Below are 12,090 nucleotides of genomic sequence, written 5' to 3'. Positions count from 1 at the left end.
TGGGGTACGTGGGTCACTCACTGCCAGTGATGCTGAAAGTGTATGTTATGTACCAATGGCGGTAGTTCTGCTTCACACAGCAAGAATCCATGAACAGTTTACGATTTGCAAATGGGCACTGGAACCAAAACACTGTGTAAAAGCTAGACTCAGCCAATAAAGGCACACTCATTACACTGAAGTTTCGGACTAGAGCAGGGGGTGTTTCTTGATATACATTTCCCAGTTCTGCCCCGTCCTCTCTTCTTGTTCAGTGTAATCATGGAGTACAGAGCATGAGAGGTTAATTATTCATGAGTTGGGTTGTCTTTGTTGTATTGAGACATCAATACCCTACCATTTAGTTGTGCGGTGTGTGGAAGGATTTGGAAGGTAACGGTCTGTACAGTTAAGTACTTTGGGGAAGAGCTTGCTGACTTATGGAGAAAGCAATTGAGTGGTATTGATTTGCGTCGTCTTGTAGCATTTTAAGATCGCATCTGGGGATAGCGTCAGACTGCCTTTCGATGCGCTAGCCTTTTGTCTGTAGCTTCTCTTCTAGCTGCTGGGCCCATCTTGCACACGCTTTTCCATTCCCCATTTTTCCATCAATTCTTTGCTATTTGCGTTCCATATATCACTTTTAGGTGGCATTCTTAAGGATCTAGGTAGAAATGAGTAGATTCCTTGGCAGGTTGGTGACTTTGAGAGTCGGATAAGGCTGGGGATGTAGTCAGCATACGTCAGGTTTGGCTGACTCTGTCAGAGGCGTTGGCTCGTAGGGGAGACCATCTCATTTCCTTGGAGTGCACAGAAAGAATTCATGTATCAACACCTAAGTGGTTGAATTTCCTTACATGCAAATGTTGATTTCTTTGCTCACACCAGGAAAAACCGGTAACAGTTTGGCTTAGCTATTCGTAGGTCTTCCAAGGGGTGCAGCTGTATCACTTGCACTGCCCTGTACTATCTGTGTCTTTCTGGCTGTACATCTGGTACCTGTATAGCCCAGGAATAGGTAGTATTTGTGAGGTTGGAGTGAGCTGCACCGCTCGCTCTTTCTATTCTCCAGCCCCCGCTTGCCTGTCCTCCCCAGGGCTAGGCCTACCTTGTGCCTATAAGTGTCAGGAAATGGATCGAGCGCCAGCCGAGGTGTAATGAAATCTCTGCTGCCCAGAGCTTCTAACCACGTTCCCAGGGCTTGGGAGGTTATTTTTAGTCTGTGGCTTCTGTGGTAATTCAGGGAAACGGAGACCGGTTTCCCAGCTCAGCCGGTGAGATAGGAACCTGCTGGGAAAGCAGTAGCGGGACGGAGGCGGTAGGGGCTGAGAGACTGGGTCAGTGGGTCAACACACTCGCTTTTCACTGCTGGACGCTTGACCACAAATGCAGCAGTCTTTGGGTGCTCATCCGTATTTCAGTTCTGCTCCGAACATATTCCATGTTCAAGGGAAGAGGATTGTTTGGGGTAGGAGCAGTGTTGAGAGGTACCACCAGCACTGGTCTGTCAGGTCCTGGTGTGCTTCAGTGCAGAGACATGTTGGAGGTATACCACCCTTTGGAATAGTGCTAAGGAACACGTTTTTGGCAGCATGGCAAAGCTGGCTGTGTCAGTGACGATGAAAGCTGTCCCTAAACCACCCTATGACCAAGGAAGTTTTCCAGCTCTAAATAATACAATTGTTGCTGTCTTATAATAATAATGACCGTGATAGTAACCAGCACACCACTAGGACCTGTACAATGCCGGGAAGAAAATTGGCAGAGTGAGGAAATGGCTGTATCTCTAAATATAGGTTACAATGCTTCTTTTGTGGCGATGTACAAGTAAATTTGGAACCGTAGTTGGGTACAAAGTTACTAATTTATTAATTCCGAATTAGGAAAAACATCTTGCAGTTAGCGCACTGGAATGTTCACTGGGCAGAAGGCTTTCAAGTAGTTGATCATTGAGTTCGAACACAGCATCAATAAGTGCTCCAGTCTGGTTGCTATGGATGCACCGGCCAATTGTCTGGAGCTGTAGGCAGGTTGATGTGTTGAGGCCATCCCGGGTTTCTTTTGCCTGCAGATTTCAGGTGGTAAATATGACCACATAATCAGGAAGGATCATCTGGCACCTTAACCCCTCCCCTGCTCATGACGGAGCCATTCCGTCATGAGCCACGGTTGCCGTGTGCTCATGACGGAGTGGTTCCGTCATGCCGCGGCCGTTGGCGGCCGCTCCTCCCACGCGGCGCTAATTCCCCGCCTGTGCGGGCGATTAGCGCCGTGGGCGGAGTCATGACGGAACCACTCCGTCATGAGCACAGCTCAACCGTGGCTCATGACGGAGTGGCTCCGTCATGAGCACAGCGCCACCGCGCTGCCCCCCAACCCCCCCCCCAGCGCTGCGGCGGAATTCCCGCCGCAGCGAAGGGGTTAAAATGATTCCAATACTTTCACAATGGATTATAATAAGGAACAATGTGTTTTTATTTTCATGCTATGGGTGTAAGACCTGCACAAGGAGCATTGTCCAGCTTTGAGATCGTTTGAACGGCGGAGCGCGGCCCGGGTACATGGGGTGTATGTTATGGTTATATGGTGTGGTGTCACATTTTAGTAGATAATCTGATGTACAGTTCTTACAATGAATGTTGAAATTGCAGTACCTCTCTACACTGCTCATTGCCTAACTTAATTGCCACACGGTAAACGGAGAGTTGATCACTACCAATGTTGTTACTCTTTACTTCTTTACATAGACATCCCACACTGGATGTTAAAATTAAAATGGAGACACGGCTCTATGTATGTTTGTATATTAATCTTTATTCGATTATGCATCATAATCATAAAATATAAAAACACAAAAGCCACATAAAACATTAAAAACCTTATTATACACAATCCAGTACTTTTCATTCAGATAATGCACTATATAAGCATTTAGGTACAATGTAAAAGTAGTGGGCCATCCTGACGTATACATCATTATTTCTTAGGCACACATTATTTTATTCCAATATACATTCAACAGCAGAGGCATTCTACACTTACCTGCTTTTTATCATTGAAACTTCGTCCATCGTTAGGCTGTACTGGAGTTCTACTTTAATTTCACTTCACCAACCCCCTGGAATAGCGAGTAGAAAGCAGCTTCCTGGTTGCGGCTTGTACCTGTGGTTTAGCCTCAAAGTCACGATATTATGGGCAGTGTACTTTTTTGTTTGTGGTTGCCACGGGGAGTTGCCAAACTCTGTGCCATGCTTAGACTGGTCTTCACATTGGTGGTCGACTCTGTAGCTGTGACGTTGCTTTCGTCTCGAACTCCATTCCATCCTGACCACTTGTTGTGTTCACGTTTCTAGCTTCAGAAGAAGTGGCTGAAGATGTGGAAGGAGCCGGTGAGAAGACCGCCCGGGAGCACAATGATTCAGCTAAAGATCAAGAGAATGCCGGAGACAAAGAGAGCAACAAGTGGTCAGGTAAGGATGGCTGGCCTCAGTCTCATTCTCCTAACTGCCCCTCCGCTCTTGTGGATAACTGCTTCCTGACAGGAAGAGTGGATCCTAGCTAACCCAGAATAGCCAGAGACATTGTACTGTATTGCTTTGCAGCTCTTGTGTAGCATGTTGTGCCGCTGGTGAGGATGCAAAGCATTGAGATTTCATGGGCTCCCTTACATCGTGAATGGGTGGAAGTGTATTGGATGTAGTCTGTCCTATGCTCAAGATGTTGGTGGAGATGTGTGAGGTTCAGAGACGCACACCAAAGATGGTGCAAGATGCAGCACAGCGCATAAGTAGGTTGTGTTGCAGAGAGTTATTAGAATAGACACAGCCGCAGATATCTACTTTCCAATTTGTATAGTTCATATTTTTTATCATGGGATTAAAATGACGGGAAAATCATGTTAAACCTTTTCGAAGTGGATATGGAGATCTATTCTGCCGATTGAATTAGGCATTAATGTCCAAATTTAGGTATACTGTAACGACAAGCAGGTTCCATGTGTTTGTGTCTTTTTGAAGGGAGTCACAGTCAGTAGTGGAGCCAGCCTTGAGCTGTCTGGCTTGATGATATACAATGATTTTTGCTGAAGCAAGTGTTGTCTATTCCCATGGATTGGTGGGTGAGCTATGCATATAGCTTTGAAAGTGAATCTATCTAATTATTGGGAGCCATTGAAGGTACATTGGTCTTCTATATCCACTGGGAGACATGCGAGGCTGTGCCCTCAAATGTCAGGCGCAAGACAGCCTTCAGAAATATTGTTAGGTCGAGTGAGTACTGAGGGTGGCCTCATGGGGCAGTTATGAGTGTTCTGTAGGGCAGCAGGACGTTTTCATTAAATGTTTCATATCTTTACAGAAATCATCCACACCTAGTTCAGAAATTGTACAAAACCTTTCAGAACATTAAAAAATATCTGTAAACACCACTTCTGCCGAATTTCACAAATACAGTGGCCTGAAGAAGATAATATAGTGCTGTTGGTAGTGAGAGTAGTGATATATGGGTTTTCATGTGCATATTAGGTTAAGAGGTTTCGTGGGGAGAATGGCCAAGGATGACAGTGTAATCAAGAGTGAGTAGTGAAAGGAGAGTTGTGGGGAGTGAAACAAAAAGCAGGGGTGTGTTAATGAGCTTGGAAAGTGATGGATATACTGTTGGGGGAGTGAGTTATGAGAGATGTGTGAATAGAAGGAAATTATTAGTGTGCCACATTCCCTACAGAAAATGTATGAAAAGACTAGCGTATATCACAAAATGTGCTTCCGTCAGTGCTCTCTGAGTTTCAAGACTCATACTATCTATAACGTTTTAGCCGGATTCCTTGAGTCTCTTTGTCTATAGGATGCCACCCCTCAAATGAAGTGCTGTGTTGCCTAATACATTGGCATTTTTTGCCCCTAGTGAGAGGGACATCGACTGCAGTGTCTGCAAGTTGAAACATATCTTTATAATACATACGCGAGAGACCACTTGGAGCTGAAAGTTAAAGAACTTTCCACTCATGTCAACATTACATTTTCAGCTGTTTTTCTTTCAATGAAAGGGAATATTGGAAATACTTCAAGCCTTAGAAAGCACTTCATTCAAGTAGACATATTTGTGAATGTATTTTGGATGGAAGTCCATCCTGACAAAACCGTCCTTTCCAGTTCCCAAAAGTTCATTGCGTACTAAGAGTGTATGTAATGAAAGCGCCGTCACTGTTAAGGAGCCTGGCTCGTTGTGTACAACCGTCTGGTTACTCTGCTCATGATAAGACAACAACACTGGAGAAAAGGTAATGCACCTAAAAGTGGAGACATTCACCAGTCCGTAAAGTGAAAGGTTGTGCACTGAAGGTGCTGTGGGTTTGATGATGTAAAAGCACCGCAGGCGAGGAGAGACTCTAGAAAAGGTAAGGCCGTGCAGAGAGAGGCCCCAACACCAGCCATCAGAGATATAATGCGTAAATCTTCAGCGTTGTGTATGGTGCAGCAGAATTGGAGACACGTTGATGTTTCTAGCATGAAACACTTGGCATGTATTTTGCTACTATGTAATATTTTGTGCTAAAGACCTCCCTGATTGACACCTGGAGGAGTTTGTAATATTTGAGATAATAACTTGCCTGCTTGTAGATTGGGAAATGCATGAAGATTTTGGAGTGGATCCCACATATGTAGTATAGGATGGCTGTTAAGTGACTTTAGCAAATTTGAACATGTTAAGTATTTGGTGATAGTTGGTATATTACACTGGCTGCCAACTGGAAGTAGCCTCTGATAGTTAAGTGATATGCTTCCTGTCTGCATAGTGAAAGCAGCCTTTGATTCATGAATTCCCTGCTAGTGGACCGCTAGTGCAGACCCCAGTTTAGATTGTAAACTGCCTCTAATATCCAGAGTTGTGCAGGCCTCTATTTGGAAATGTGAAATAATTGCTGATATTCTTAAGAGTGTAGGCTGCTGTTAGTAGACGTGAAGGAGCCAGAGATATTGATGTGAGTGTAAGTCACTGCATGTAGGTGTAAAGGATCTTTTGCTAGTGGGACTAATTTTGACCACTGGTTGTACACTTTAAAGCTCCTTTTATGCCCATTTTTCTGCTGGTTCCGTTTTGTAAGAATGAAGGACTAGCTCTGGTACTTTTTTGTGGATATAAAATATTCTTTTATATTTAATGTAATATACGCCACTGTTTGTTGATGGTAAAGATCTTTTTACATTCTGTTTCGTGTTAACCACTGTTCATTGATGTTAAGGACCCTTTGATCAATGTAGTGTAGATTCTGTTTTGCAGGAATAAAGAATGAGTACTGCTTATTTTTTAATAGATACTAAAGATGCTTTTGTTGATGTTAAAGGACCATTTCACTTTCAATTTAATATTGACCACTGTTCATTAACGTCAAGGGTCCTTTGATTGTCAACTTAGTGCTGTTTTATGGGACTGAGGACCACAGAATATTTGGACTAGTCCTGGCCCTTGTTTGTAGACATTAACAATTCAATCTAATACAAACACTGTTTGTCAAATTCAGTTTTCAGATTTCTAGATTTTATATTCAGTCTAGTGTTGGGCAACCATTTGTAGACACTAAGGGTCCCTTGATATTCTATATAAGGTCAGGCACTGTTTGTAGTCAATAAGGATGCTTTGATATTCAATCTTGTATAAGCCACTCTTTGTCAATGTTATGAATCCTTTGAAATTCAACAATAAGTAAGAAATATGTAACAAGCTATAATTAAAAAATGTGCCAACAGAACTAGGTATATCAATAGCAAAGTCTAATAGCTTTGATTCATATGTAAATCAAAAGCAAGACAAGTACAGATTAATCAAATATATATACTTTTATTTATATTCATCAAATCATTTTTTAACTGTGCAAATGTATATCTTCATTCTTTTAGTTTATCTATTAAGGTTATTTCATAGTTTTTCTTTCAAAGTGTGACAAAATATACTGTGCTGAATATTTACACAATTATATCACTTTTTTTATATACAATATATTGCAAAGATTAAATCACATAATCTGTTTTAATCAAAATGATTTTACGGTCGATGTATAGTCGATCAAAGGAATGCGGAAGATGGAGACTACGCTCGTTTCGGCAAAACTGCCTTCATCAGGGGACCGTCTATTGCAATACAGTATAGAGTATAAAGCTTCACACAACTTGAATATGGTTCTCAAATTTGTTTGATGAATTGTAGGGCAATATATAATTATAGGATATAAAAATTCCTACAGTGTGTAAACCGATATCTTTAATAACGTCTTGTGTGTTGGGGTACCAACTGCTGCTAGATACTGTTTTAGCCTTTCTAGAGACACAGCTGTAGTCATCAACTACCAAACGTCTAGCGGTAGATCTCGATATATGGATACCATGTAGAAAATGAATTTACTCTTATGAAAGAACCGTGTATTTAAATTGTATGTAGATGTAGCTCAACGATATTTATAATAGTACCGCAGTATGTACACTTGGCTCTTGTTTAAAATGATGTGACCCTTGAACGGAGCTGCTGAATAATGTAGACGCAAACCGTCTGTAGACTGGGCTCAACAATAATATTGTTGGTATCGCAGTGCGTGCATTAGGCTCTTGTTTATAGTGTTGTAAACTCAGAGCTGAGCTTCTGGATGATATGAACGCGAATCACCATGATTCAACACAGTGGATGCCAACGTTAGTAGACATTAAGGATCCTTGGATGGTCATTCTATTGTGTTCCCTCTTTTGTTCTTCGGACTAGAATAGGCCCCCATTTGTAATTATGAAGTAGCTTCTTATATTTGTAGAGCTGTAGGATTTTGTTTCCAAGGTGAATCACCCACTCAGGCTCAAATTTGTAAGTGTGCAGAAGAAGTCTTTGATATTCCAGTAAATGTCTGCTTCCATCTGTAAGTGTTCAGCAGATTCTAAAATACAGGCTACCACAGGTTTGAAGGAGCATTCGCTTCTAACCTAGGAACGGCTGCCCATGTAGATGTGAAGGAGTGCAGGATAATTCTGCTAGTATCAGTTCCTCATGTAGATGTGTGGAGGAGCCACTGATAGTCTACTGGTTTCGGCTCACCAATGTAGATGTGGAGAAGCCTCTGATGTTCTGCCAGTGTCATCTCCTGGTGTAGAAGTGAAAGAACCTCTGATATATTGCTGGTATGGATTCCCAAGTTTGAAGGTACCTCTAATAGTCTGCTGGTATTTTCTTCAGAGGTTTAAGGAACCTCTGATATTTTGCTGGTATTGGCTCCATAGGTTTGAAGGAGCCTCTGTTATTCCACTAGTATCCGCTCCCCTATGTAAATGTGAAGAAGGTGCTGATTTTCAGCTAGTGTCAGCTCATAATGGGAAGGAATCTCAGATAATCTGCTATGATTGGTTCCCTGTGTAGATGTGAGGGAGCCTCTGATATTTTGCTAGTATTGGCTCCCCATTTAATTGTGAGGGAACCTTAGAAATTCTGCTGGTATCAGCTCTACATATAGACGTAAAATTGCCTCTGGTATTCTGCTGGTGACTCCATGTGTATATGTGAATGAACCTTTCTAGATGTGAAGCATCGTCGGATATCCTGCTAGTCTTGGCTCCCCATTTAAATGTGAAGGAGTCTGTGATCTTCTGCTGGTATCGGCTCCATGTTTAAATGTGAAGGACCCTCTGATATTCTGCTGGTGGCTCCCTGTATAAACGTGACAGAGCCTCTGTAGGTGTCAAGAATTATCTGGTATTCTGCAAGGGTTGGATCCCCATTTAGATGTGAAGGGGCCTCAAGTAATCTGTTTGTATTGAATCCTGGTGTAGATGTCAAGAAGTCTCTGCTATCTGCTAATATTGTCTCCCTCTGGAGATGCCAAGAAGCTGCAGATATTCTGCTAGTATCAGATCCAAGTTCAGATGCAAAGGAAACTGTGATATTCTACTAGTTAAGGATTTCGATGTAGATAGCAAGATGGAGCCAATACTAGCAGATATTGGCGGCATCTTCCTATCTACATTGAAAGATGTATGAAGATGTGGGAAATCCTCTATTGTTCTGCTAGTATTGGCTCCCTGTGTGGACATGAAGGAATCTCTGATATTCTACTATTATTAGCTCCTCTTTGTAGATGTTAACAACCTGTTGATATTCTGCTAGAATTGCGTCCATATGTTGGTGTTAAGGAATCTCTTATATTCTTTTTTTAAACAAACTTTATTTATTGTACAAGTATCTCTACATTCACTGAAAACTTTGCATCCAATCAGGATTACAGTAGATGGTAAAGGCCAGGGTAAATGTCCTGGCCCCTGTATAACAGCCAATGATGAATATGACTTGCCACATTTCACATTCAATGATTATAATAATGCAATAAGAAAAAACGATCCCCCTTCCCTCCCTCCCCTGCTGAGTCTCTGATATTCTGATAGTATCTTCTCACCGTTTAAATGCTAGAAAGCTCTGAAATTCTGCCATTATGGGCTCTCCAGATAGATGAGAAGGATCCTTGGATATTCTGCTAGTATGGGCTCCCAATGTAGATGTGAAGGAGCCTCGGATATTCTGCTAGTATGGGCTCCCAATGTAGATGTGAAGGAGCCTCTGAAATTCTGCTAGTATGGGATCCCCATGTAGATGTAAAGGAGACTCCGATATTCTGTTTATATGGGCTCCCCATGTAGGTGTGAAGGTGCCTAGGGTATTCTGCTATTATGGGCTCCCCATGTAGATGTGAAGGAGCCTCGAATATTCTGCTAGTATGGGTTCCTTATATAGAAGTGAAGGAGATTCTGAAATTCTGCTAGTATGGGCTCCCCGTGTAGATGTGAAGGAGACTCTAATATTCTGCTTGTATGGGCTCCCCGTGTAGGTGTGAAGGTGCCCAGGATATTCTGCTAGTATGGGCTCCCCATGTAGATGTGAAGGAGCCTCGGATATTCTGCTAGTATGGGTTCCTAATGTAGAAGTGAAGGAGTTTCTGAAATTCTGCTAGTATGGGCTCCCCATGTAGATGTGAAGGTGCCTAGGACATTCTGCTAGTATGGGCTCCCAATGCAGATGTGTAGGTGCCTAGGATATTCTGTTAGCATGGGCTCCCTGTGCAGATGAGAAGGAGCCTTGGATATTCTGCTAGCACAGGCTACTCATGTAGATGTGAAGGAGTCTCGGATATTCTGCTAGTATGGGCTCCCCATGTAGATGTGAAGGTGCCTAGGATATTCCGTTAGTATGGGCTCCCCATGTAGATGTGAAGGAGACTCAGCTATTCTGCTTGTATGGGCTCCCCATGTAGGTGTGAAGGAGCCTCGGATATTCTGCTGCTATGGGCTCCCCATGTAGATGTGAAGGAGCCTGATATATACTGCTAGTAAGAGCTCCCCGTATAGATGTTAGATAGCCTTTGATATTCTGCTTGTATCTGCTCCCCGTATACATGTGAGTGATCCTCGTATATTCTGCTGCTATGAGCTCCCGTGTAGATGCGAAGGAGCCTCGGATACTCTGCTAGTACTGGCTCCCCATGTAGATGTGAAGGAGCCTTGTATATTCGGCTGCTATGGGCTCCCCGTGTACATACGAATGAGTCTCGTATATATTCTGCTGCTATGTGCTCCCCGTGTAGATGTGAAGTAGCCTCGAATATCCGGGCTAGTATCAGCTCACCGTGTACATGTGAATGAGTCTCATATATTCTGCTAGTACTGGCTCCCCGTGTAGCTGCGGAAGAGCCTTGGATATCCGGGCTAGTATCAGCTCACCGTGTACATGTGAATGAGCCTCGTATATTCTGCTGCTATGGGCTCCCGTGTAGAAGTGAGGGAGCCTCGGATATACTGCTAGTATGAACTCCCCATAAATATATATGTGAAGGAGTCTTGGCTATTTTGCTGCTATGGGCTCCCCGTGTAGATGTGAAGGAGCCTCTGATATTCTGCTAGCACTGACTTCCCGTGTACATGTGAATGAGCCTCATATATTCTGCTGCTATGGGCTCCCCGTGTAGTTGTGAAGGAGCCTCGGATATTCTGCTAGCATAGGCTCGCATTTTAGATGTGAAGGGACCTCCAATATTCTGCTGCTATGGGCTCCTCATGTAGATGTGAAGGAGCCTTGGATATTCTGCTAGCATAGGCTCCCATTGTAGATGTGAAGGAGCCTCGTATATTCTGCTGCTATGGGCTCCTCATGTAGAGTGAAGGAGCCTCGTATATTCTGCTGCTTTGGGCTCCTCATGTAGATGTGAAGGAGCCTCGTATATTCTGCTACTATGGGCTCCTCATGTAGATGTGAAGGAGCCTCGTATATTCTGCTGCTATGGGTTCCTCATGTAGATGTGAAGAAGCCTCGTATATTCTGTCAGTACTGGCTCCCCGTGTAGATGTGAAAGAGCCTTGTATATTCTGCTGCTATGGGCTCCTCATGTAGATGTGAAGGAGCCTCGTATATTCTGCTGCTATGGGCTCCTCATGTAGATGTGAAGAAGCCTCGTATATTCTGTCAGTACTGGCTCCCCGTGTAGATGTGAAAGAGCCTTGTATATTCTGCTGCTATGGGCTCCTCATGTAGATGTGAAGGAGCCTTGTATATTCTGCTGCTATGGGCTCCTCGTGTAGATGTGAAGGAGCCTCGTATATTCTGCTGCTATGGGCTCCCCATGTAGATGTGAAGGAGCCTCGTATATTCTGCTGCTATGGGCTCCTCATGTAGATGTGAAGGAGCCTCGTATATTCTGCTGCTATGGGCTCCTCCTGTAGATGTGAAGGAGCCTCGTATATTCTGCTGCTATGGGCTCCTCATGTAGATGTGAAGAAGCCTCGGATATACTGCTAGTATGAACTCCCCATAAATATATATGTGAAGGAGTCTTGGCTATTTTGCTGCTATGGGCTCCCCGTGTAGATGTGAAGGAGCCTCTGATATTCTGCTAGCACTGACTTCCCGTGTACATGTGAATGAGCCTCATATATTCTGCTGCTATGGGCTCCCCGTGTAGTTGTGAAGGAGCCTCGGATATTCTGCTAGCATAGGCTCGCATTTTAGATGTGAAGGGACCTCCAATATTCTGCTGCTATGGGCTCCTCATGTAGATGTGAAGGAGCCTTGGATATTCTGCTAGCATAGGCTCCCATT

General features: G+C 43.4%; 1 protein-coding gene across 3 annotated transcripts in view; it reads left to right on the top strand.

Moving 5' to 3' along the window:
* The window catches only part of ZFHX3 (zinc finger homeobox 3), a 338,436-nt gene that overhangs the window by 247,170 nt on the left and 79,176 nt on the right, over window positions 1-12,090 (top strand). For all 3 annotated transcript variants that reach the window (XM_085638005.1, XM_085638006.1, XM_085638004.1), the window contains one exon: window positions 3,333-3,449. In XM_085638005.1, coding sequence (XP_085494131.1) covers window positions 3,333-3,449 — 117 coding nt within the window. The remainder of the gene's footprint in view (window positions 1-3,332; window positions 3,450-12,090) is intronic.

Source organism: Triturus cristatus, chromosome 12 (assembly GCF_964204655.1).
Source record: "Triturus cristatus chromosome 12, aTriCri1.1, whole genome shotgun sequence".
Taxonomy (NCBI): domain Eukaryota; kingdom Metazoa; phylum Chordata; class Amphibia; order Caudata; family Salamandridae; genus Triturus; species Triturus cristatus.
Note: the sequence above shows the minus strand (reverse complement) of the source record. Positions and strands in the feature narration are given on the sequence as shown.